Source organism: Xenopus laevis, chromosome 6S (genome assembly GCF_017654675.1).
Source record: "Xenopus laevis strain J_2021 chromosome 6S, Xenopus_laevis_v10.1, whole genome shotgun sequence".
NCBI classification, from domain to species: domain Eukaryota; kingdom Metazoa; phylum Chordata; class Amphibia; order Anura; family Pipidae; genus Xenopus; species Xenopus laevis.
The window spans coordinates 7,537,153-7,562,001 of NC_054382.1; the positions used below are offsets into that span (position 1 = coordinate 7,537,153).

Consider the following 24,849-nt stretch of genomic DNA (forward strand, 5'->3'; position numbering starts at 1 on the left):
AGGCTGGTTTTGCTTCCAATAAGGATTCATTATATCTTAGTTGGGATCAAGAACAAGCTACTGTTTTATTATTACAGAGAAAAAGGAAATCATTTAAAAAAATTTGGATTATTTGGATAAAATGGGGTCTATGGGAGACAGCCATTCCATAATTCGGTGCTTTCTGGATATCGGGTTTCCGGTTAAGGGATCCTATACCTGTATTAATATCCAAACACACTGTGTAAATGATTTGGTCACCACGTGCCGTTGCTCAGGAGCGTATAAATAGTAAATGACAGCACCAAGCTCTATAGGAAGGTCTCCTTGGCACGTCTTATCCCTGAGTCACTTAGAAAGGGGGTGACAGGGCAAAATCACACACTGATTTGGGATTCAATTTAGACTAGAGAGGCCCTGGCAGAGGATCCAGAGAGACAGAGGGCAGTGATATCGAGTGGGGCTATAATTAGATAGGGAACCTTGAACTTTATTAGTTCCATATAAGCTGGATTGTATTAAATATAAAGGAGAACCCCCATTTTACATTTTTCAGGGGACCAGAAAAAAATGGTGTAAAATCCAGGATTTTCAACTGTTTTCCCGAAACCCGTCTCTCTGACGTGTAAATAAATAAATGCAGGAGGGAACCACTGCCCCACTCAACAGAGCTTACAATCTAACAGGAGAAAGAAATATGGAGATATATTAGTCTTTTCTAGTGATGGGCGAATTTCTCCTGTTTTGCTTTGCCAAAAATTATCGAAATTCGCGAAACGGTGAAAAATTCGCTAATACGTTAATTTTGACACCGGCGAGAATTCTGATGCTGGGACAATTCTGCTGCCTATTAAAGTCAATGTGCGCCTAGAATTGTTGCCGCATAAAAATAGTCAATGGCTCAAATATATTTGAAGGCAAATTTTTGCGACAATTTCGCGAGGCATGAAAATTTCGCGAAAACTCAGAAATTCTCTGCAAATTTGCGCCTGACGAATAAATTTCGCCCATCACTAGTCTTTTCAGTTAACTGGGATTTGTCTGCTCTAAACCAGAAATGTACTGCAGCCATTAGAACATAGAAATTGATTGAAAACATCCGTTGAGCGGATGGTGAACTGTCTGAAACCAACTTAACTGTTTTAAAGTTTCATTCTGGGTCTGTTCTAGAGAAAGGACAAATAAAGATTTAATGGAATGTATTGTGTCCTTTAGGAAAGCCGTTGTTGTTGGTTGCTAAGCCCGAGTGACATTTCTATTTTTGTAAACGGGGAGAAGAATAATGGGAGGCGTTAGAAGTGGAAGGACAAGTGGCTGCACATTCGAAGGTGTCACACCTGCAACTCCCGGAGCTTTTTCATCACCAGCAGCAGCAGCGGCAGACAGGGGTGTGAGGGGAACAATGGACTTCAACTCATTCGTGGCAATGTCTGCGCTCGCTGTGTTCTGCATCTTGTTTCCATGGCACAGAGCCCCCTTCTCATGTAAGTTATTCCCACTTACTATTCTTTTCTTAACAGATCAATAAATGTTGCAATGGGATTTGATGGATTGTTCCACTATGTGAAGCTTCACCGCAGCTGGACTTGTTCCTCCAGTATATTATATACACATATAGGGGCCCATTTACTTAGTTGGAGTGAAGGAATAGAGGAAAAATAGTTTGAATTTCGACGAATGGTTGAATATGGCTACTTTGACCATCGAATTGGCTACTTCGACCTTCGACTACGACCTTCGACTTCGAATCGAACGATTCGAACTAACAATCGTTTAACTATTGGACCATTCGATAGTGGAAGTACCGTCTCTTTAAAAATTTCTTTGACCCCCTAGTTTGCCACCTAAAACCTACCGAGGCCAATGTTAGCCTATGGGGAAGGTCCCCATAGGCTTCCTAACAATTTCCTGATCGAAGGAATATCCTTCAATCGATGGATTAAAATCATTCGAATCCTTCGATATTCAAAGTCGAAGGATTTTACTTCAATGGTCGAATATCGAGGGTTAATTAACCCTCGATATTCGACCCTAGGTAAATGTGCCCCATAGTCTAACCCTATATCAGATATCTGATAAGTTGGTTAATAAGGCTCCTTCGTTATTGTCTGTCTGTGTTTGTTTTCTGGGATGAAAAAGAGAGGGATATCCAAAAACAATTTGTAATTGGTTTCACTTATTATTATTTGAGCTTTTCGAGTTTCAACTCTCCAGTATGCAGTTTCAGCAATCTGGTTGTTAGGGTCCAAATGACCCTAGCAACCGTGCACTGATTTGAATAAGAGACTGGAATATAAATAGGAGAGGCCTGAATAGAAAGATGAGCATTAAAAAGTAGCAAGGGTATTTTATTTTAGATGGGGTCAGTAAACCCCACTTGAAAGATGGGAAGAGTCAGAAGAAAAAGGCGCACGATTTAAAAACTATTAAAAGAAAAAATGAAGACCAATTGAAATGATGCTTAGCACTAGCCATTCTATAACGTACTAAAAGTTAACTTACCCCTTTATGAAAACGTATAATCACTGTATATTGGAAAGTTGCTTAGAATTATACGTTCTTTTATTAGGCAAATGAATTGTTATTGCTACTTTTTATTACTCATCTGTCACGTTCGGCACCCTATATCCAGAACCCAAGCTAAGCTCCCTGGTCTCGGCTCTCACTTCTGCCTTTAACCGCCGCCTTTCACCTCGGGAGGAGCCCTTGACTAATTGGATGCCGCCAGGTCTTAACAGAGAGAGGAGCAAAGCTAATGGTTCTGGACAAGCAAAGGGGCACGATCATTTCACCAGGATACTGAAGGAAGAACACCACCAGAAACAGGCAGGCCGGGCCAGCACAAGCAGTTAGAATAGTCAGACAGGCCAGAATCAGGATAGAGATCGGAGAATAATCGGAGAACAGGCAAAGGTTTCAGGCAATGTCGGACTGGCCCACTGGGATACCAGGAAAACTCCCGGTGAGCCCAGGTGTCAGTGGCCTCTTGCTTCAATCCATTTGGCCTATTTCATGGTCTTTCTCTTTTTTTTTATGGTAACAAAGAGGCTTAATAATGGAAGAATAGAGTATAGTATGTAGAGAAAAAGAGACTAGGAGAATAAAGAGGTTGAGTGAGGAGGTATAATAGTTTGGAAAGTGGGCCCTAAGGTTTTCTGGTGGGCCCCTGGCATCCCAGTCTGACACTGGTTTCAGGATTGGAGATATCAATGTAGTTTCAGACAGGCAAGGTCAGGATTGGAGAGGTCAGAGTAGTAAGCAGGCAGGCAAGGATCAAACACAGTAGATCAAACAGGAATCACTTAAGAATAAACACCCAGGAACAAGCTAATTGAACCTAACAACGGGCAAGGTCCAAATGGGCTTTAAATACATTTGAACTTCGCGCCAAATGCGTGCTGGCGTCATCGCGCCTTTAAATGAAGAATGTGCGCGTGGCGCGCGCCTATAGAGGAAGCCGGCACAGGAAGAGGAAACAGCGCAGTGGGCAGCCACGCTGAGAACTCGGCGATGGACCCCGCTGCCCACTAGGCCACCAGGGTAAGGCTTCCTTACATCATCTTTCTATTCAGGCCTCTCCTATTCATATTCCGGTCTCTTGCATGGTTGTTAGGGTGATTCAGACCCTAGCAACCAGATTGCCGAAACTGCTGAATAAAAAGCTCAATCACTGAAAAATTACACATAATAACGTGCAATGTCTCGTCTTCATTTGGCGAGGATAACTGATGCTTTTTCTTGCAGTTTCACACATAAAACACCCACTGCACTGGAACACAAGGGGAATGCACATGTGTAAGACCCCATAGGGAGGCTGATGGTATTTTTTGTAGTACCATTTTGACCTCGTGTAAGACAAAACTCAGTAAAGGAAAACCTTTAGAAATAGTCAGGCAATTTATTCATACATAATACAATATAACAGTTTTGTCTGGGTAAGCTGTTGGAGTAACACACAGAATGTCAGCCAAGGACTTACCAAAGACTCACCTCTTGGTCCAGGCATTATATAGCTATCAGAAGGCTTTTACAATAAGTGTGACAAGGGTTTCACGGAAATACCATACATAGTCTGTCTCCTCCTTGTACAATTAATGTCTAAATGATTTACTTAGTCTTACATGTTATCAAAGGAATGTTGTAACATACTGTGCCTAGCTCCAACAGTCCACAGCCTCGCAATCAGCTATGGCTAACCAAGGCCATTGTGGGATTTCCAGTAATCTGAGCAGCACTTCAGCAGTAAGGGGCCCCAACAGACAGACGTTATGCTAACACTCTGGAATTTAAGTAACAGAGTGATGATCTTTTGTTTGTATGGCCTAATATAAGCTATATGAGTGACCATTGTCCACAGTAGACCATTAGTCCATCCTGCCTTGGGCCTTATAGCGTTATGGCGTCATAGAGGGTGGGGGTGACAACTATCAACCCTCTGACACTAGCCATTCGTCCGTCTTAGGATTTGGACCGTTCCAGATATATATATTATATAAACAAGGCTTAGCTACCCCCAAAAGGAGACCAACTGCAATATATGTTATACACCTATATAGGCCTTGGCTAAACATGATTATAGAAAAAGACTTGTGTTAAAATGTACTCATTGCCCCTTTAAATGACACAACGCACTAAAGTTATAAGTATACAGGGAAGAGAAAATGACAGTTTGATGTGCAAGAAACTGACAGTTCTTTAAAAAAATAATCACATTAAACCATCTTAGCCTGGGGGGGGGGCTGGTACCACACCCTAATTGAATGATGCTGACATTTCTATACTAAAATTATCATTGGATTCCTGACATACCAGTGCCCCTTGGTGGTGCAATTACTTTTTATTTTCTTTCTCCATGTTTCCCTGACACAAATAGGGGTGTGTGTGTTTGTGTGTGTGTGTGTGGTGGGTACCTGCACAGACAGGAGGCATTGTGTTGCTTGTCAGAGCTCAGAGCAGTTCATAAGTTTGTCCCATCCCCATACTCTGTAGAGCCAGGCCAACCTGACTGTCCCATCTCAACATGACAGTTAGAGTTTCTAATGCTAACAAATATGGCAGCCCCCTCATACAGGGACATGGGGGTAAGAAAGGTCATGTAAAAGCATCCTGCAAACACTTTATGGCAAAGTTATTAGTAGCTTTCAAAGCAATATTATGTAAAAAAAAGTTTAATTTCTGGTGTCGATATCTCTTTAAGTAATGGTTAATGTATAATTAGTTTGGCCACTAGGTGGCAGTGAGTCATCAGTTGAACTGGGAAAGTTGTTGGTAGTGAAGAGTGAATAAAGCAAACAGGAACAGGAAATAGGGTCGCCATTCTGGCAGTGACAGAGGAAGGGACAACAGTCTTTGTTAGGGAGAGGTGAGGAGAAAAGGTTGCGCCTCTGTCTACCTGTTATGAAGGGGTCACATATAGACTTCCATACCAAATCACAAGATTACCTGGGAGCACTACGGTGTATATTCCTGTGTATATTCCTGTGTATAGTCCTCTTTTGCATCACGTTAGGGAAAGAAACGTCATACTCCGAGCTGCACGTAGATACACGGAGCACCACAGCATGAATCTATTAATCCATTAAAATCAGCACATCATTATTGAAACATTAGAGAACCACAGGCTTAACGCGTTTCGTGGCTGTCCAGCCACTTTCTCAAAAGCACATCAGTTCAATGCACACAGCGGTTTAAATTACAACCAAGTCCCACCCTTAAAAACATTTAACCCTCAAATTGCTAGAACATAATTTAACCCTCAATTTACTAGGACATAATGATTATAACAGCCATATATTAGACAATGAGGGACCAGGTAATACAACAAAAGGGATATAAGACTTAAACATCATACAGAGGGGTCCGTTTACTAAAACGCGGTAAAAATATTTGCACAAAATATAGACAAATTTGTCGCCAAATATGTTTTCGCCAGTTTACTAACCTGCGGAAAACAAAATTTTCTTGTGCAAAAATATAATGTTTGACCAGTTATCGCATTTGCTGAAAATAACGTCACGTCCACATTCATTTCTTCTTCCTATGATTCTATTGGCAGAAGGGTTTATATGATGCATAAATGTGTTACTCTGTAATGTTGTTGGATGGTATAATCACAAGTCAATAAAGTTTATGAGTTTTGAAGATGCATTTCTGACCATAAATGTCACAGTAAAAATTGCCATAATAACCTCCATAAAACAAGACTATTTTATAGCATAAATATTTGCAAAAACGTAATTTGTCACCAGAAAATTCGCAACTCGCTAAAATTACCGCTGACGTAAGCTGGTTCGTTAACGTAGTTACCGCAAGTAATTGCAATGACTTCTGAGCGCATCGCTGTTTAGCAAACTTAGTCGCTGCGAATATTCTGGCGGAAAAATATTCTCAGCAATAACATGCGGAAACTTAAAGTCAGATTTACCGCACTTTAAATCATAAAATAAAACTCCAAAATAGCATGATAATTCCCATTCCCGATTCATGCCCCCAAATTCCTCTGTGGTCTTCAATGATAAATCCAATATACTTCCCTAGCTAGAAGTCGCTTATTAACATCCCCCCATTGGATGTACCATCCCTCCTCACTGGAGAACACAAAGAAGGCTATCTGCATGGAGAAGTGTTATGTCTGTTCATGATGTTTCTATTCTATGAATCCAATGCTGTCATTAGTTGAGAGGAGGTTAATTACCGGTAAGCTGGACCAGGACCTTTTTTCAAGTACATGTAGAGATTTGATGTATTAGTCATACTGGTGTAATAATGTTTTCACCCATCTGCCACTGATTCGTTGCTACAGAAGAAAAGAAGAGGGTTTGGAGGACTGTTTTCCCATTGTTGACAACGCAAAAACCCCACCAACCCAGACCCGCTCCTTGTGGGTCGTTACACTCTTACCCATACCTCTTATTGACAGCCGACCAATGGGCTAATAATGGAGAGGGCCCTGCTACCTTTGTATTATGTGGCCTCATGATTCCTGATGAAGACCCCCCCTAAGCCTGATCAGTAGTGTTTGTGTCTATCGATTATACAGAAACCTGTTATCCAGAAAGCTCCAAATTACAGGAATGCTCCATAAACGCCATTTTATACAAATAATACAAATTTTAAATAATGATTTCCTTTTTTTCTGTAATAATAAAACAGTAGCTTGTACTTGATCCCAACTAAGATATAATTGATCCTTATTGGAAGCAAAATCAGCCTATTGGGTTTATTTAATGTTGAAAGTAGGCTTAAGGTATGAAGATCCAAATTATGGAAAGATCCATTATCTGGAAAACTCCAGGTCCTAAGCATTCTGGATAACAGGTCCCATAACCTAATGTTTAATGATTGTATCTCAGTGTTATTAAATGTTGTTCACAGGCGCTGAGCTCACCAGTATTATCCCGTGTGCTGAGGTTCTAAAGGGAGATCCGGGAATACCAGGAGAACAAGGTAAATAATCCTCCCAATCTGGAGAGTTGTTTGTGTCCAACCCTGCCAGAAGGATTAAAAAAGAGGGTGATGGTTTTTTTTTTTGTTTTTTCTTTTTAAACTGGTTTGTTACAAAATTATTGCATTATGAATTGTGTGCTGAGACTGTGATATTTGTTTACCCTTACAAGTGTATGCAGCTGGTGGCCACAAGGTGGGGCTGGTGCACCCAAGTTCCTGGTTAATGTTCTTTGGCTACAAACGTGCAGCATCTCTCAATAGCTATATACTGTATACATATATATCCAGAGGCCTGAGTGTTCTAACACAGTCAGTACAATACCTCATATTCTGGGCAAGGAGAAAACTAAAAAGTGTTTTCCCATTGTGGTTCCCCAAATACATTTTAAATCATTAAAGGAAAATGTAAACCGTACAGGAAAAATAATGTAGTTTTTTCCTGTTTTCAAGATATTAGCAGTTTTTAAAACAGCGCCATCTGCTGTCTCTTCTCACCAACTTAAAGGGATACTGTTATGGGAAAAAAAACATTTTTTTCAAAATGAATCAGTTAATAGTGCTGCTCCAGCAGAATTCTGCACTGAAATCCATTTCTCAAAAGAGCAAACTGATTTTTTTTATATTCAATTTTGAAATCTGACATGGGGCTAGACATATTGTCAATTTCCCAGCTGCAACAAGTCATGTGACTTGTTCTCTGATAAACTTCTATCACTCTTTACTGCTGTACTGCAAGTTGGAGTGATATCACCCCTCTCTTCCCCCCCAGCAGCCAAACAACAGAACAGTGGGAAGGTAACCAGATATCAGCTCCCTAACACAAGATAACAGCTGCCTGGTAGATCTAAGAACAACACTCAATAGTAAAAACCCATGTCCCACTGAGACACATTCAGTTACATTGAGAAGGAAAAACAGCAGCCTGCCAGAAAGCATTTCTCTCCTAAAGTGCAGGCACAAGTCACATGACCAGGGGCAGCTGGGAAATTGACAAAATGTCTAGCCCCATGTCAGATTTCAAAATTGAATATAAAAAAAATCTGTTTGCTCTTTTGAAAAATTAATTTCAGTGCAGAATTCTGCTGGAGCAGCACTATTAACTGATGCGTTTTGAAAAAAACATTTTCTGATCACAGTATCCCTTTCATTTTCTGAGTAACATTGCAAGGCTTTCTGCTTCTCACTAACTTCATTTTCTGCTGTGTCCAGTCGGCCCCAGTGAACAGCGGGTGGTTTCAAATTCATATCAGCGGTGTAACAACTGCTAATATCTTATACCAGAAAATAAAAAAATATATTTATTGCAAAAGTGCTCAAAAGGGTTGACATTTCCTTTGCATCAGATGAATGCAGACCAATTGAAAAGGGAACAGTACGAGACTCCAGCTACCGACTCAGTCAGCGGCACCTGTACTGTGAAAGTTCCTTTCTCATCTCTCAGATCATTCCCCATAGGAGCAATTAACAGGAAAATGAATATAACACATAGGTGGTTTCTTAGGAACTTGTTTGATTTGTATCACTCGCATTGTGATGCGTCTCAGGTGTCAGGGTTACTTAAAGGCAAATGGTCCCACCCCAAAATATTCCAGACTGAGTTGTCATTTCTTCTGAGAAGTAGAATCATTAGTAAAACCATTATATCAGTGGAAAACATCTTACAGAGACATATTTCAGTGACAGCAGAAGAATTTCACTATCTGGGTTGCGCTGCAGAGGAATGTGAAGCCAACAAGTGTTTTAACCACAAAGTGCAGCATCTTGTCTCCAAATTCCAGCATAATAACAGGCACCCAGAATATATCATAGGCCACAACATGTGCAACACTAGGCACCACCTGTGTCAGAATGGGTCTCCTACAACCCACACAGATGGTAATTTTCCCAGACTGGGGTCTGGAGCCCTCTGGAGATCCTCCGACCCTGGGTATAACATAGTAAGGGAACCCTGGAAGTAACCGCACATGATGCATTTGGTGCAGATCTTTAATGTGTTGCCCTTGTACAGATAAAAACTTGTGCCAGATTTTGTGTAGGGAATGTGATCCAGTCAAACAACATTCCCATTCAACTGTTTGGTACATTGTGTTATAGAACTAATTGCACCTTGAACAATGGCAAACATGCAGTGGATACATTGCCGAAAGCAAAGCCGGTAACTGATAGGACTGATTTTTTTTCCTTGCAACTCGAACCTCCTTTTAACATATTTTCTCAGGGTTCCCTTTAGTTTAACTGATCTGGTCTTCAAGGTGGAATCTTGGGTGGATCTAAAAAAAAAAAAAAGGGACAGGGACAGTCTCACTATTCTCTAAGGCCTGGGTCTAACCTTTTTAGCCATGAGCTACAATCAATTGTAAAAAGAGTTGGGGAGCAACATAAGCATGAAAAAAAGTGCCTGTGGGTGTCAATTATGGTCTGTGATTGGCTATTGGTAGCCCCTATGTGGACTGGCAGACTACAGGAGACTCTGTTTGGCAGTACATCTGGTTTTTATACAACCAAAACTTGCCTCCAAGCCTGGAATTCAAAAATAAGCACCTGCTTTGAGGCCACTGGGAGCAACATCCAAGGGGTTGGTGAACAACATGTTACTCCCAAGCCACTGTTTGGGGATCACTGCCCTTGGGAATATCTATGGTAAGAAATAAATGTTCATCCCGAACCTCATAACTGAACATCACACTGGCCTTTAGCAATATCAAGGAGAGCAAATAGGCAACCAAAATCTCACTCTCGTTGACCTTTAGGTTGGTCTTGAGGGGAGATATCCCTTTTCTACTGTAAGGAATATGGGTCAATCTGGCAATAGACAGGAGGGTAACATGGCTAGAGCAGCATAAATTCTCCCCTACTCATTGACTGTGGTTGTCTATGTATTTGTTTCATCCTATCAAGTAAAAGCTGACTTGGCCAAATCCATTGTCTTTATTGGGGTATGTACAGATATAGATCGTGGTAATTGGGTTACACATGTTAAATATTTCCTCTGTTTTAATTTTTCAGGGCCAGCAGGAGACGTTGGATTGGATGGAGCAAAAGGGCAAAAAGGTTGACAAGCCTTGCAAACTTTTACTTTAAAACGAAAACCATTTCCTTATGATAAGTCAATGTAATGTAAAGTAATGTAGGCGTGTATAGTTGAATAGTTTATAATGCACTGTTGCAGCATCCCGTATAAAGACATTAATAGCAATTCCAATAGTATATGCTTTTCATGCCCTGGAAGAGGAAGATACAATCAAATATGGCAGATATTGGGGCAGATTTACTAAAGGGTGAAGTGGCCGTTACTAGTGAAAATTCGCCAGAAATCTCATCTCCATTGACATCCTCAATTTACTAACAGGAGTAGAGGACAATTTGATAGCAAAAGAGACCATTGCTAGTGCAGTTTCACACCCTATCGCCAGGCACATTTTTACTCAGTTGAATGATCGTTAGATCATGAGAATTTTACAGAACGTTACCTCTTTCATCAGAGTTTCCTTCGCCAGCTTAGACCTGGCGAACTAATAAGATGAAGCTTCATCCTCCTCAATCTTTTATCAGTGACATCCTGTATGCTGAAAAGTCTTAAAAGATCTAAAAAAACATTTTTTTCATATTTTGGAGCAAGATGGCCTTCAAAAATTCTACCTATTAAAGATTTTTGTGTTAACATTTTTTTACAACCATTTGAGAGGCGTGCCACATTTGTTTTAGGGTGGGCTCATGTCTAGGGCGTTAGAGGATCTCTAATAAAGACATATATATATGACCTATATGTACCCGCCCTACTTAAATGGACCTAAGCGTAAGGTACTAATGAAGTTCCGCTAGGCAGAATCGAATGCTAGCGAAAGATCGCTATGAAATGCTCGCACTGACGAATTAACGATAGCAAAACTTCGCCAGTGTTCAGCTACAGAGACGCAACTTCACATTTTTTAGTGTAGTGGTACCGAATTTACGCCTGTTGAAAATTCGCCCTTTAGTGAATTTGCCCCAAAGAATTTGCTGGATCTAAGACTTCCGACCCTGGTTTTATTTAGGTTATTCATATATTATTACTGTTAGGACAGTCACTGCCAAAGGTTATCTTTTGTAATACTTGTCTTAACAGGGGACACTGGTGCCGTGGGTGAACAGGGGCCAAAAGGTAAGGCCTCAGTGACTTCTTTTTAAAAAGCATTTTATTTTGAAGTTATTATCATGTAAACATGTTGCCTTCAGAAATAACATAGCCTGTGACCCCGGGACCCCGTCTATCACAAGTTATGGCTCTCCTGCCCCCCAGAGGTGTCTGTCCTAAATTGTTGATGTTGATGGTGGTGTAAGGCCTAAGGCAAACTTTGCATTTTTTTACCTGAAACCCTTTTGGACAAAACCCACCCCCTGTGTTGATACTAGTGGGGCAGTTTTGACCCTTATTTGCATAATAGTGTACCATAGCCTTAAAGAGTTCTCCATTGTGCTCCTCTGAAACCTTTGCTAGGCGCTTCTTTGAGCTGAATTAGAATAGTTCAAGCTCAAGTTCAAGAAAAGGTACATGCCCATCAAGTTCAAAGTAAATCCTGTCTAAATTCTTAATAATGAAAGAGTAAGTTGGTGGACAAATGCCCATCTGAAGCTGTGTCCTCTTCTCCTTCTCCCAAGGGTTTCAATGTCAATACCCCATTTCTTGAAACTTTTTAATCTACAATATCTGCCATTACAACTGCTTCATGGAGACAATCCCAATATATTGCTTAATTAATCACATGGGACCATACAATAAACTCTCTGGTAGAGGTAATGTGATCTGTGTTTTTAGAGATGGCTAAATCCAAGTTCCCCAGCCTCAAACATCATACAACGTTATATTGTCATGAAGCAGATTTTAGAACTTTAATTTGTTTTTTAATTCCCCCACTTTATACTCCACCTTGGTAGTAATATAGTATTTCTTATAATTATTTCATGGCTTCTTACTTTGACGTTAAGTGGAACGAGGGCTAAATCATGCCAGACTTAAAGCAAGTCAATATATTGTAATAGTTTCATCCATAAGCTAAATTCTCTTGTTCAGTTGATCATTTTGCAGCAAATGATATTCCAGTTTGGACCTTTCCATTTTTGACTATAAGAATAATATTGCCTCCCTCTTCTCATAGTTATACATACCAATGGCCTGTAGGTCTTCAAGAGTTGGTATAGTCCAACCAGTTCCCATTGTTATAGCCTTGTGTACAAAGTGTACAGTTGATTTATGCTGCTAATCTCATGCTTACTGTACATTTACAAAGGAGACAGCGGAATGAACATCTCATCAAATGGTGAGTAAAACATTGGCAGAAGGAACGACCCCTTGTATCTCCTTATTGACAAGGGTCAATAAGGAGATACAAGGGGTCGTTTACTTATGGCCCTACTGCAAGTGCAAAAATGGGAGATCAACAAAAGGAAGAAATTTGGTAGTGGATTCAAGATGGAATTAAAGAGCAAATTGAAAAAGTCTGAGGAGCAGGATTTTAAAGGGATATATGTTTCCCCCCCCAAAATGCATCAGTTAATAGTGGTGCTTCAGCAGACGTCTGCACTAAAATCTGTTTTTCAAAAGAGCAAACTGATATTTTTACATTACATTTTGAAATCTACATAGGGCTAGACATATTGTCAGTTTGTCAGGTGCCCCCCAGTCATGTGACTTGTGCTCTGATACATTTCAGTCACTCCTTACTGCTGCAGTGCAAGTTGGAGTGATATCACCCCCCCTCGCAGTCCATCAGTAGAACAATGGGAAGGCAACCAGATAACAGCTCCATGGAAGGAATAAGAACAGCACTCAATAGTAAAATCCAGGTCCCACTGAGACACATTCAGTTACATTGAGTAGGAGAAACAACAGCCTGCCAGAAAGCAGTTCCATCCTGAAGTGCCGGCTCTTTCTGAAAGCACATGACCAGGCAAAATGACCTGAGATGCACCTACACACCAATATTACAACTAAATAAAAATACACTTGCTGGTTCAGGAATGACATTTTATATTGTAGAGTGAATTATTTGCAGTGTAAACAGTGTCATTTAGAAATAAAAACGACATCATAAAAATCATGACAGAATCCCTTTAAACAAGAGTAAAGTACAAGATAGAAACTTCATTGGGGCAACATCATTATACACACGGCACCGTCCTGGTTATTCCCAGATTTGGGATAATGGCTGAAGTGCAAATCAGCAGAGGACAGGGCAGCAGGAGAGTCACTGGGATGGAATCATGTCTCCATGACATGACAGAGATCAATGTGGCTGGTGCATTACAAGAGGAGAAATATGGCAGTTAAGGTTATTAAGATCTTTTGTTTTGGTAGAGGTAACAAATGTTATGTATGATGGCAGAACAACATTCATCTGATATTGCCACTTCTCATTTAATTTTAGTTGCAAAGAACTGCAAGGAGCTGCTCAATCAGGGGACGATAATGAGTGGTTGGTACACAATATACCCAGACGGAATGAGGCCCCTGAAAGTGCTGTGTGACATGGATAAAGATGGAGGAGGCTGGATAGTAAGTGAAATTGTACTCTTATGCAGCCATTGTCAGATCTCCTCTCAGTATTGTATATCAATAGGTCTACCTTCAGCAGAACTGAATTTATACCATCTGATATCTTATAATCAGGGACAACAATGTACAGTGGGGAGACCTGGAGCTAGAGGTGGGCAGGAGAGGCACGTGTTTGGATGCAGTTTGGGGGGGGGAGACCTGGAGCTAGAGGTGGGCAGGAGAGGCACGTGTTTGTATGCAGTTTGGGGGGGGGGAGACCTGGAGCTAGAGGTGGGCAGGAGAGGCACGTGTTTGGATGCAGTTTGGGGGGAGACCTGGAGCTAGAAGTGGGCAGGAGAGGCACGTGTTTGGATGCAGTTTGGGGGGGGAGACCTGGAGCTAGAGGTGGGCAGGAGAGGCACGTGTTTGGATGCAGTTTGGGGGGAGACCTGGAGCTAGAGGTGGGCAGGAGAGGCACGTATTTGGATGCATTTTGGGGGGAGACCTGGAGCTAGAGGTGGGCAGGAGAGGCACGTGTTTGGATGCAGTTTGGGGGGGGAGACCTGGAGCTAGAGGTGGGCAGGAGAGGCACATGTTTGGATGCATTTTGGGGGGCAGACCTGGAGCTAGAGGTGGGCAGGAGAGGCACGTGTTTGGATGCAGATTGGGGGGAGACCTGGAGCTAGAGGTGGGCAGGAGAGGCACGTGTTTGGATGCAGTTTGGGGGGAGACCTGGAGCTAGAGGTGGGCAGGAGAGGCACGTGTTTGGATGCATTTTGGGGGGAGACCTGGAGCTAGAGGTGGGCAGGAGAGGCACGTGTTTGGATGCAGTTTGGGAGGGGGGAGACCTGGAGCTAGAGGTGGGCAGGAGAGGCACGTGTTTGGATGCATTTTGGGGGGAGACCTGGAGCTAGAGGTGGGCAGGAGAGGCACGTGTTTGGATGCATTTTGGGGGGCAGACCTGGAGCTAGAGGTGGGCAGGAGAGGCACGTGTTTGGATGCAGTTTGGGGGGAGACCTGGAGCTAGAGGTGGGCAGGAGAGGCACATGTTTGGATGCAGTTTGGGGGAGACCTGGAGCTAGGGGTGGGCAGGAGAGGCACGTGTTTGGATGCAGTTTGGGGGGGGGGAGACCTGGAGCTAGGGGTGGGCAGGAGAGGCACGTGTTTGGATGCATTTTGGGGGGCAGACCTGGAGCTAGAAGTGGGAAGGAGAGGCACGTGTTTGGATGCAGTTTGGGGAGACCTGGAGCTAGAGGTGGGCAGGAGAGGCACGTGTTTGGATGCATTTTGGGGGGCAGACCTGGAGCTAGAAGTGGGAAGGAGAGACACGTGTTTGGATGCAGTTTGGGGGGAAAACCTGGAGCTAGAGGTGGGAAGGAGAGGCACGTGTTTGGATGCAGTTTGGGGGGGGGGGAGACCTGGAGCTAGAGGTGGGCAGGAGAGGCACATGTTTGGATGCAGTTTTAAATCCAGCTTCAGTAGAACAATGAATGCAGCAATTTGATTGGTTGCCATGGGGTACTGACCATTGGCAAATTTGCCCATTGTTGATAAATGACCCCCACTATGTTTTTAGGCCACCACATCCACTGCCATGAAATACATTTATCTCTTGCTGTTTATTACCTCTGGAAAGACATTCCTGAATTTCTCTTATTCAAAGAGGAATCAAAGCAGAACTTTCCCTCAGTCTCTTCAAACCTAAACTCAGACCCTGTCTTTTTTGAGCACTAACAGTATATGGTGTGGTCCAATGATTCAACCATTGTGTTTAGAAGCACCATTCAATTTCTGCCTGGACTCTATGGAACTTCCCACCTTATGTACTTGTTGTCCCCCCGTCTATACAATTACTGTATTGTAGCACAATGCAGTGCTGTGTATACCACTAATATATGTACATACACTTGCTTTGCCTTAGGTTTTCCAAAGACGCTATGATGGCTCAGTAGACTTCTACCTTGGCTGGGATTCCTACAAGAAGGGGTTTGGCAGCCGCCTGACTGAGTTCTGGTTGGGGAATGATAATCTCAGCAATTTAACATCAGCAGGTACAGTTTCCCTTTGGAATCTGTTTTATCTGGCTGATATACATTTAAGGAAAGAAACTTGAAATGAAGTTGATTTGTTTTTAGGCCAGGAGATTACTTCTGAATTTTGGGGAAAAACAGACAACAACAACACCAATTCCACGCTACCTTGTATAAGAATCATTAGATATTTCCAGTATTTACACTAGGGATGCCCACCATATAGCCATAACTGCAACTTCCAGCATTAGAATTCTTGTAGGGATGCAGTAGGAATCCTTCTGCCTGGCCCAACCGTATCTGAATCCTAATTTACATATGCAAATTAAGGACAGGGAGGGAAATCGCGTGACTTTTTGTCACAAAGCAAGGAAGTAAAATATGTTTTCCTTTCCCACCCCTAATTTGCATATGCAAATTCAGATTCGGATTCGGTTCGGTATTTTACCGAATCTTTCGCAAAGGATTCAAGGGGATCGGATGAATCGGTAATAGTGGATTTGGTGCATTCCTAAATTCTTGTCCACACAGTTCAAAGCCCCCTTATTGTTTATTGCATCCCCTTCTATGGTTGGGTGATACAGTTGTACTGGGAACCTTGACAATAATGGTGGCCATACATGGACAGATTTGGTAGATCAGAATCAGCCTAATGGTGGCCATACACTGGCAGATTAAAACTGCCGATGTCGGTCCTTTAGACTGATTCGGGAGCTTATCTGTCAGTGTATGGGGGCTTCTGACGGGTCTCCCCAATCGATATCTGGCCAAGATATCAATCGGGAGGTTTGATTTTTTATCGAAGACCGTATCGGCTAGTTGATACAGTCCTCATCCTGTCAGGGGCCATTCTCTTTGTTATATCGTTGGGATTAACCCCATAATGCCTTTCCGTTGGAGGGGATATCAGGGAAAGATCTGCTCATCTGGTGACCTCGCCAAACTAGCGGTTCTTATCGCAGATGGCCACCTTACCCTGATCCTTGTGGGAAGGGCAGCCATCAGGGGGGGACAGGGGGGAGAGTTGTAGGGGGCCTGAGGGTAAGGGGGGCCCAGCCACACCGCACTTTCTTGATTAGCCGGGCCCCCTGCATTCTGAGAGCTGCTGACTTCGGGAAGGCAGGGCGGGAGCACAGGGGGAGGTATCTTCTGTCCATTACTTCCCCTTATTGGTCACTAAGTTTAAGTCCCGGTTGAGCTGCTCAGGGATTGGATAGCTGAGGTTTGAACTTCTCCTCCAGCTCATCCAATCACCATGCAGCTTTACCAGGACTTGAAAATCTGTGACCAATAAGGGAAGAAAATGCTGTCACTGGAAAAAGATGCATCCACCTGTGCTCCCCTCCTCCCTTCTGTAGTTGGCAGCTCACTGACAGCAGGTGGGCCACACTAATGAAGTAAGTGTTACATGGCAGGGCCCCCCTAAAGGTAACCCTTTGTGGACCCTGTTGGTGGGGCACCAAATTTTTTTTAAACTTCCGGGGGGGGGGGGCAGGTTTTTTTACATGGACGTTTAAGGGGGCCCTGGCCACCAATTTTCTTATAACGTGGGGGTGGGTGGGGTGGGTGTGCCCGGGTGGGGTGGGTGTGCCCGGGTGGGTGGGCCCCTGGCCACTGGCCACCAATTTTTTCCCCCATGTGGGGTCCTAGCCACCAAAAATCTTTAATGTGGGGCCCTGACCACAAATGTTTTTTTCAATGGGGGGGGGCCCTGACCACCAATATTTTTTTTGTTGTGTTAATATGTGGGAACCATAGCCACCAATGTTTTTTTTTTTTTTTTAGTGTGTGGTGGGGGGTGGACCTGTGGGGTGGGGAGGGCGGACCTTTAGGTGGGGCTTGTGGTGGGCATAGCCCAGGGGGGCCAGGATTTTTTTTTGTATGGGGCCCTGCGATTTCTGATGGCAGCTCTGCTTGTGGGCATATTACACCAGGTCACTGCGATGTCAGTATTTGGGGTCTCTGCCACCCAGGCTTTTTGATCATGTTGGCACCACAATGCAATATCTTGTATACTAGTACTTGGCAAAAATGTAACAAAAAGGACCAGGGTCCAATGTCCCATTGCACTGACCTATGCCAGAACTTCACACTACGACTCTGTATACCCTTCTGAAATCACAACATTGATCATCCATTTCTGCCTGTTCTGCCCAAGGCTGGATTTATTCTTTCTGGTCGTAATTGACCTGCAGCTCTGACAGGCAGGGGTTTGTTTTGACAGAGCCATCTCTCCTGTTTATACCATTTCAGTGGCAACCAGGTCAGATACGAAAGGGTGGAAAAACAGGAGGGGACAGTGTATTGACACCTTAACCTTATACAGGTATTAATCCAGGGAAAAGCAAACGTATGGGAATAACTATGACAGTTTTATTACTGGGCATTCACCTAAAATAATCTCCCTGTTTGTTTTCGTAGGAACGTGGGAACTGAGAGTCGATCTGAGAGACTTCGATAACATAAATTATTATGCAAAATACTCGTCTTTCAGAGTTTTATCAGAGTCTAACAATTATGCACTAATAATTGGTAAATATGTTGCTGGAGATGCAGGTAAGGACATTTGCGGGATTTTCTAAACACTGAAACAATAACTTTTCTTCTCCACTTACTTGTTTTTTATTTTTGTCTTCTCTCATCCTGGTGCCTGGGGCAAACTTCACTTTCATTTATGTAGTTGTTTGAACTGACTGTGATTTAATCTTGCTTCTGCCAAGAAAATGCATATTCGGTTTTCTGACTGACAACTTAGTATAATTCCCATCGTTCCCTGTAACTGCTATTGACTAGGGGAACCCATTAGACTAAATGAAAGACCAGACGTCCATGATCAGGTGCTTCTCTGTTTGCTGAAAACTGCCCACAGAGATTAACCTACAGAACCCCTCAAGGTTATTAACTCAAGGGATGAAACATAATTTTGCCTCTTTATAGGTCCCTGGTGAGGCCTCATCTGGAGTATGGGGGCAGTTTTGGACTCCAGTCCTTAAGAGGGATATAAATGAGCTGGAGAGAGTGCAGAGACTAAGTGCAACTAAACTGGTTAGAGGGAGGGATCATCGGACCAGAGGCCACCCTTTTAGACTTGAGGAAAATAACTTTTATTTGCAGCAAAGTTGTTCTTTATATGGTCACAGAACCCCTGAGTGACTTCTAATATCCTTATCATTTACAGTAGGGGGTACATTATCCCTTATAATACATGAGTGATACTCAGAGTTCCCTGTATAACTCAGCCTGCAGCCTTGTGCCTTTATATGGTCACAGAACTCCTCAGTGACTTCTAATATCCTTATCATTTACAGTAGGGGGTACATTATCCCTTATAATACATGAGTGATACTCAGAGTTCACTGTATAACTCAGCCTGCAGCCTTGTGCCTTTATATGGTCACAGAACAACCCCTCAGTGACTTCTAATATCCTTATCATTTACAGTAGGGGGTACATTATCCCTTATAATACATGAGTGATACTCAGAGTTCACTGTATAACTCAGCCTGCAGCCTTGTGCCTTTATATGGTCACAGAACAACCCCTCAGTGACTTCTAATAATCTTATAATAATCCACTAATTCATTTTTGTTACTTTCATTATTATAACGACACTACACCAGTGAAATTCAGGATAGGGAACTCGGAAAACTATGACCACATATATTAAAAAGTCACTTAAGCACAGTAACTGACTAATGTTTTTTTTTCCATTCTTCCCCTATAAGGAGATTCCATGATTTATTCCAATACCTCAAAGTTTACCACAAAGGACCGGGACAATGACGTGTATGATCTTAACTGCGCTAACATCGACCATGGAGCCTGGTGGTACAAGAGTTGCTACAATGCCAACCTGAATGGACTGTACCATCTTGTGCAGGACTTTAATATACAAAGTATCTGCTGGCTCACCGCTAAAAGTTATTATTCCTTCAAATTCACTGAGATGAAAATGAGGCCTGTGTGAGGCTTCCGACTCACGGCTGATTTGGTGCTATGTGGGATATTGTGCAATTTGGACACATACATAGATGATACATTTTACGGATCACAGATTGTATTGCGTTGAACATAGTGACTGGTCATCAACCAATCAGAACGTGTGTATTGCAGTAGTCAGTTCTAGGGCAATAACTTTTCAATGAGATTGTTCAAAATGCCCCACACACAGAACAATGATCTCGAGTTGCCCATGAGCTAACTGGGTGATCTGGTGGCTGTGTGTGCGTCCATCTTAAAGGAGAACTAAAGCTTAACTAAAGGAGAAATGTTGTACATTATGTTTTGTGCTTCTGTACCAGCCCAAGGCAACCACAGCCCTTTACCAGAAAAGATCTGTGTCTCCAAAGATACCCCAGTAGCTCCCCATCTTCTTTTCTGCTGATTCACTGCACATGCTCTGTGCTGCTGTCACTTACTGAGCTTAGGGACCCACTCACAATATACAGTACACATAGAATAGAAATGTCACAATATAAGGCTGATTAGTAATTAATACACATAATTACTACATGGCAGCACAGAAACCAGTGCAATTAGCATCAGAATTGAATAATCAGCAAACCTGTAGCATCATCAGCTTATATTACAGCCAGGGAAGCTCATTTTCTGCTGGATAATTAGTGACGAGCCCTAAGCTTAGCTTCTCAACAGCCAATCAGAGCCCACTGAGCATGTGAGTGTCACAGACACTTTCCAAGATGGTGACCCCCTGTGACAAGTTTGAAGTCCTGGATCATTGCTGCTATTGACAAGCTCAAACTTTAGCCTCGTGCAATAAGTTCACTATATAAAGTATGCCATTTTTAGCTATATTCATTTTTTAGGGTTTAGTTCTCCTTTAATACAGGTCAGTACCTGTAATACCATGCAGTTTCACTATATAATTCATAGACTTTTTTCCAAGATTACATAGCTTCTCTCCTCTTTTTGAAAAAGTGTAATTTGTCCCCAAAAACTGTGAAGAAGGGTGGCTTCTCTCCTTAATTTGAGAGGAAGGGTGACTTAAAAGTGATCTGCGAATCTGACCCGTTTCGCCAAATATACGCAAACTGAGAAAATTTGCCAATATGCATTGAAACCTATAGGCGACGATTTTTTTTTGTTGTGTGATGCGGCACATCAAATGTTTTTTTTTTGTCGCGCAACAATTTTTTTAAGTCTACAGGCGTAATTTTTGCAGCAGAAAAAATTTTCACTCGTGACTTGTCCCCAGATATCTTCTCTCTTTCTCTGGCGTGTTTTCCAAAACAACGAAGAAGAAGGGGGTTTTCCACCATGAATTCTTGAAGAAGGGGGACTTTCCATAGACCTGGAGAAGAATGGCTTTTCTTTTACATTCATGAGGAAGGTGGTTGTCTCACATAAGTTAATTTTGTGTTTAAATTCTTTGTACTTGTTTTCCATGTCACCCTAGTCCCTTTGCATTCATTCCATTTGCTGCCAAGGAATGTTGCTGACCCCGACAATAGAGACACATGTAGGTGTGTGTCTGTCCACTAGGTGTGTGTCTTTTCTTCCACTAGAGTCTTTACTCTTCTACTCCTACCATAGGGTCTCCTGCAGCTTTTTAACTTGGGCATCAGAATGACATTCATTTTTGGGGCAACAGGTGCCTATGTGTCTTGCCCCACCTGCCCTTATTGAAGAGAGTGCTGCTGAATAGTGATGTATTCAAATGGGTAACCACAATTATACAACAGTAATTCTACAAAGAAAAAGAAAAAGAATCCACTATTTTGGATTCGCCGAACCTCCGAATCCTTTGTAAAAGATTTGGCCTAATAACTAACTGAATCCGAATCCTAATTTGCATATGCAAATCAGCGAGGGGGGTATGTTTAAAAAAAGTCACATTCGGATTGGGTTCAGCCAGGTACAAGGATTCGGCCGAATCCTGCTGAAAATGGAAGAATCCTGGCCGAATATCGAACTGAATCCTGGATTCGGTGCATCTCTAGTGCATTGTCAGATTTTGGCAACATCAGATTTGGTTTGGTATCCAAGATTTACTATTTGACTTTTGTGGGCTTGTATATTTATAGAACGTTCATCAGTATTACAAACAATATGATGTATACAGAGAGTGTGTATCAAATAACAAAGCAAAAATAATGTTGAAATACATACCACCCAGTTATAACCAGAAACTACAAGAATTGGCCATTCTACAACCTACTAAAAGTTAACTTAAAGGTGAACATCCCTTTAACTCCACATAGGCCAGTAAGGTCACTGTAAAATGGCAAATGAGCTCTCCGTTAACTCTTTAGATGGCCAGGGCCGCCATCAGGAGGGGAGAGGGGGGTACCATTGTCCCAGCATTGTGAAGAACAAAGGCATGACCTGCAGGGAGAAGCGTACAGACTAGAGAACTGGTTGTCATCTCAAGGATATAGTTCCAGCTCAAGGATATGGTTACACAAGCACAATACTTCTGCAGACTCTGCACACACTCACAGTGTCTCTCTCTTGAAGCCTACAGGCATGAAGGAGATGCACAGGCAGAGTGTTCTTACAGGCCCCTCCTCACACTGGAAATCTCGCTCCTTGATTCTCTGAGGTGACCTCTCATTCAGTGCCCAAGCGTGTCCTGTAGGTTCTCCTCTTACCTACACACTCAATTCCCTACCTGGCACATAGTTGTCTCAGGGGCGCTACCCCAATCTAATCACTCCTTGTCAGGACAACCGGCTGTCCTATCTCACTAGCCTCACTTTCATTCCTAGAGTGAACTTACACCACCTTTCCCATCACTAGCTAGCCCCGAAGGAGTGAGTCTCTGAAAAAATGATCTGGCCATGTTGATCTAGCTCTTCCTAGGCCAAAGAGGAGGTGCACAACCCCTGCACTTCTTTATATCACTTTGAAACCCATTGAGCTCTTACCAGTTTTTCCCCATTTTTCTTAATTTCTTCTTTTTCTCTTATGCCAGCTAATGACGGACGAATCTGACACCTTTTGATTCACAGAAAATTTTCCGAAAAGCATGGAAGTCCATGGGTGACATTTTTTTTTTGATGCGCGACAAATTTTTGAAACGCCATAATTTTTTTCACCCATTAGTTTTTTTTCCGTATAATTTTCACTGTGAAACTTGGCGAAAAATTTTGCTCATCACCAAAGCTGACCACTTTGATCTCCTGTTCTGATTCCTGGTCTCCCCTTTTGCTTATTTATTCACCTCTTTCTTTTCCTCTTCTTCCCCCACACAGTAAAAGTTTCTCTCCTACTGAAACTTGGTCTGTATTGCACTCAAGCAATATGTCTGGTAAACATTGCACCAGGGACATAACTATAATGGAAGGAGACCTTGAAAATGTTGGACATTAATGGGGACAAAAATTTGTGAATTTTTGGCGAAGCAAAATGGGTCAGATTTACTAGACATGTACTTATATCACCCATCACTATGTATCACCCATTACTAGACATGTATCACCCATTACTAGACATGTACATGTACTAGAAACCTGTGATAACCCATGGGTTGTCCACCGGTTGGGCACGCTTGGGTTGAAATTTGGCCAACCAATGCAGATTAGAGTTGGGTGTGGGTCAGACTGGGCAGGTACACCCCTCCTCTGCTCATGAAGATTCCCTGTCCTAGAGGCACACACAGAAGTAGCGTATAGAGTGAGAGAAGGCACGGGTGCGGGTCGTACAGGACAACGTCAACATTTTGCAGGTTAGATGATGGACTTTGGCCTTTTTTCAACCTGATTTAACTATATAACTAAGAGGGGTGTCTCATGTCTAGTCTTACAGTTCAAAGAAACCAGCTGTCCCAGCTTCCTTGCCCAAATGGTCTGGTTCTGAGTTGTCTCTATACCATACCAGTCCATGCTCTAGAACGGCACCCCTTTATTAGATAAGCAGCAACATCTTGGAGATACAGACAAAAGCGGCAGGGTATTCTTAAACTCACAGGGCTGTTGTAACTCAGGGCAAATACAAGAGTCCTACATAACTATTTACTAAAACCAGGACATTTAACACTAAAATACAAGTTTTACAGGAAATCAAGGCAAAGTGGAACTACTGGTAAAGCCACATTCCTTGCACTGCAGGTAAAATCTAAATTGTACTGGTGAACGTTCTCACAACATGTCAGTTTGAATGGAAAGAACATCATCATGGAGGCCTTCGCTCTGCTCTTTTGATGCTGATTTCCCCACCGTAATTATCCCTGGTCTTGGGTAAGGTGTTTACTATAAGGACTTGCATGGAATAACTATATTCTGTGTTGCAGGATCTGACTGAATCCCATCAGACTAACAGACTGAGAACTGCGTATGTTACTTTGTTAAAATATATTTGACGCAATTTTAGTAATTTTAATGTATTTTCAGATTGTTCATGCCTGTAAAAGTAAGACTATTGGATCTGGTATTTGAGTGCGGTTCTGACCAGTGTCTCTGTGTAATATTTTTTTTATTGATTTGAGTGATTGTGTTGAGGTTGTATGACCAGCTTTCATAAATGGTGAAGTTATGGGATGTGGCTCTTAAATGTACCTATCACTCTTGTGTTCCCCTGCTGCTGCTTAAAAGGCGTTCTATTAAAAAACAAAGCAAAACATAAATAAACGTAACAATTTGCTTCTATTTGTTTAAGAAATAACATAGTAACATAGTAAGTAAGGTTGAAAAAAGACACACATCCATCAAGTTCAGACTTTTAAGTCTATATATAACCTGCCTAACTGCCAGTTGATCCAGAGGAAGGAGGAAAAACCCATTTGAAGCCTCTCCAATTTGCCTCAGAGGGTAAAAAAGTCCTTCCTGAATCCAAAATGGACCAGTCCCTGGATCAACTTGTACTATGAGCTATCTCCCATATCCCTGTATTCCCTCACTTGCTAAACACCATCCAACCCCTTCT

The 24,849-nt window shown here is 42.3% G+C and overlaps 1 protein-coding gene across 1 annotated transcript; it reads left to right on the forward strand.

Moving 5' to 3' along the window:
- The first annotated feature begins 1,204 nt into the window (after window positions 1-1,204).
- LOC108719659 (ficolin-2) lies at window positions 1,205-20,268 on the forward strand. Its single transcript, XM_018268853.2, has 9 exons — window positions 1,205-1,463; window positions 7,354-7,425; window positions 10,432-10,476; window positions 11,531-11,566; window positions 12,693-12,722; window positions 13,830-13,957; window positions 15,858-15,987; window positions 18,388-18,522; window positions 19,692-20,268. The coding sequence occupies exons 1-9, from the start codon at window positions 1,262-1,264 to the stop codon at window positions 19,931-19,933; spliced, it is 1,020 nt and encodes a 339-aa protein (XP_018124342.2). The 5' UTR covers window positions 1,205-1,261; the 3' UTR covers window positions 19,934-20,268.
- The last annotated feature ends 4,581 nt before the right edge of the window (window positions 20,269-24,849 follow it).

Coding starts and splice junctions, on each gene's coding strand:
- LOC108719659 (XM_018268853.2), top strand. CDS start 1,262: ATGGGAGGCGTTAGAAGTGGAAGGACAAGTGGCTGCACATTCGAAGGT. Junction 1,464..7,353: donor GCACAGAGCCCCCTTCTCAT/GTAAGTTATTCC, acceptor TGTTGTTCACAG/GCGCTGAGCTCACCAGTATT. Junction 18,523..19,691: donor ATATGTTGCTGGAGATGCAG/GTAAGGACATTT, acceptor TTCCCCTATAAG/GAGATTCCATGATTTATTCC.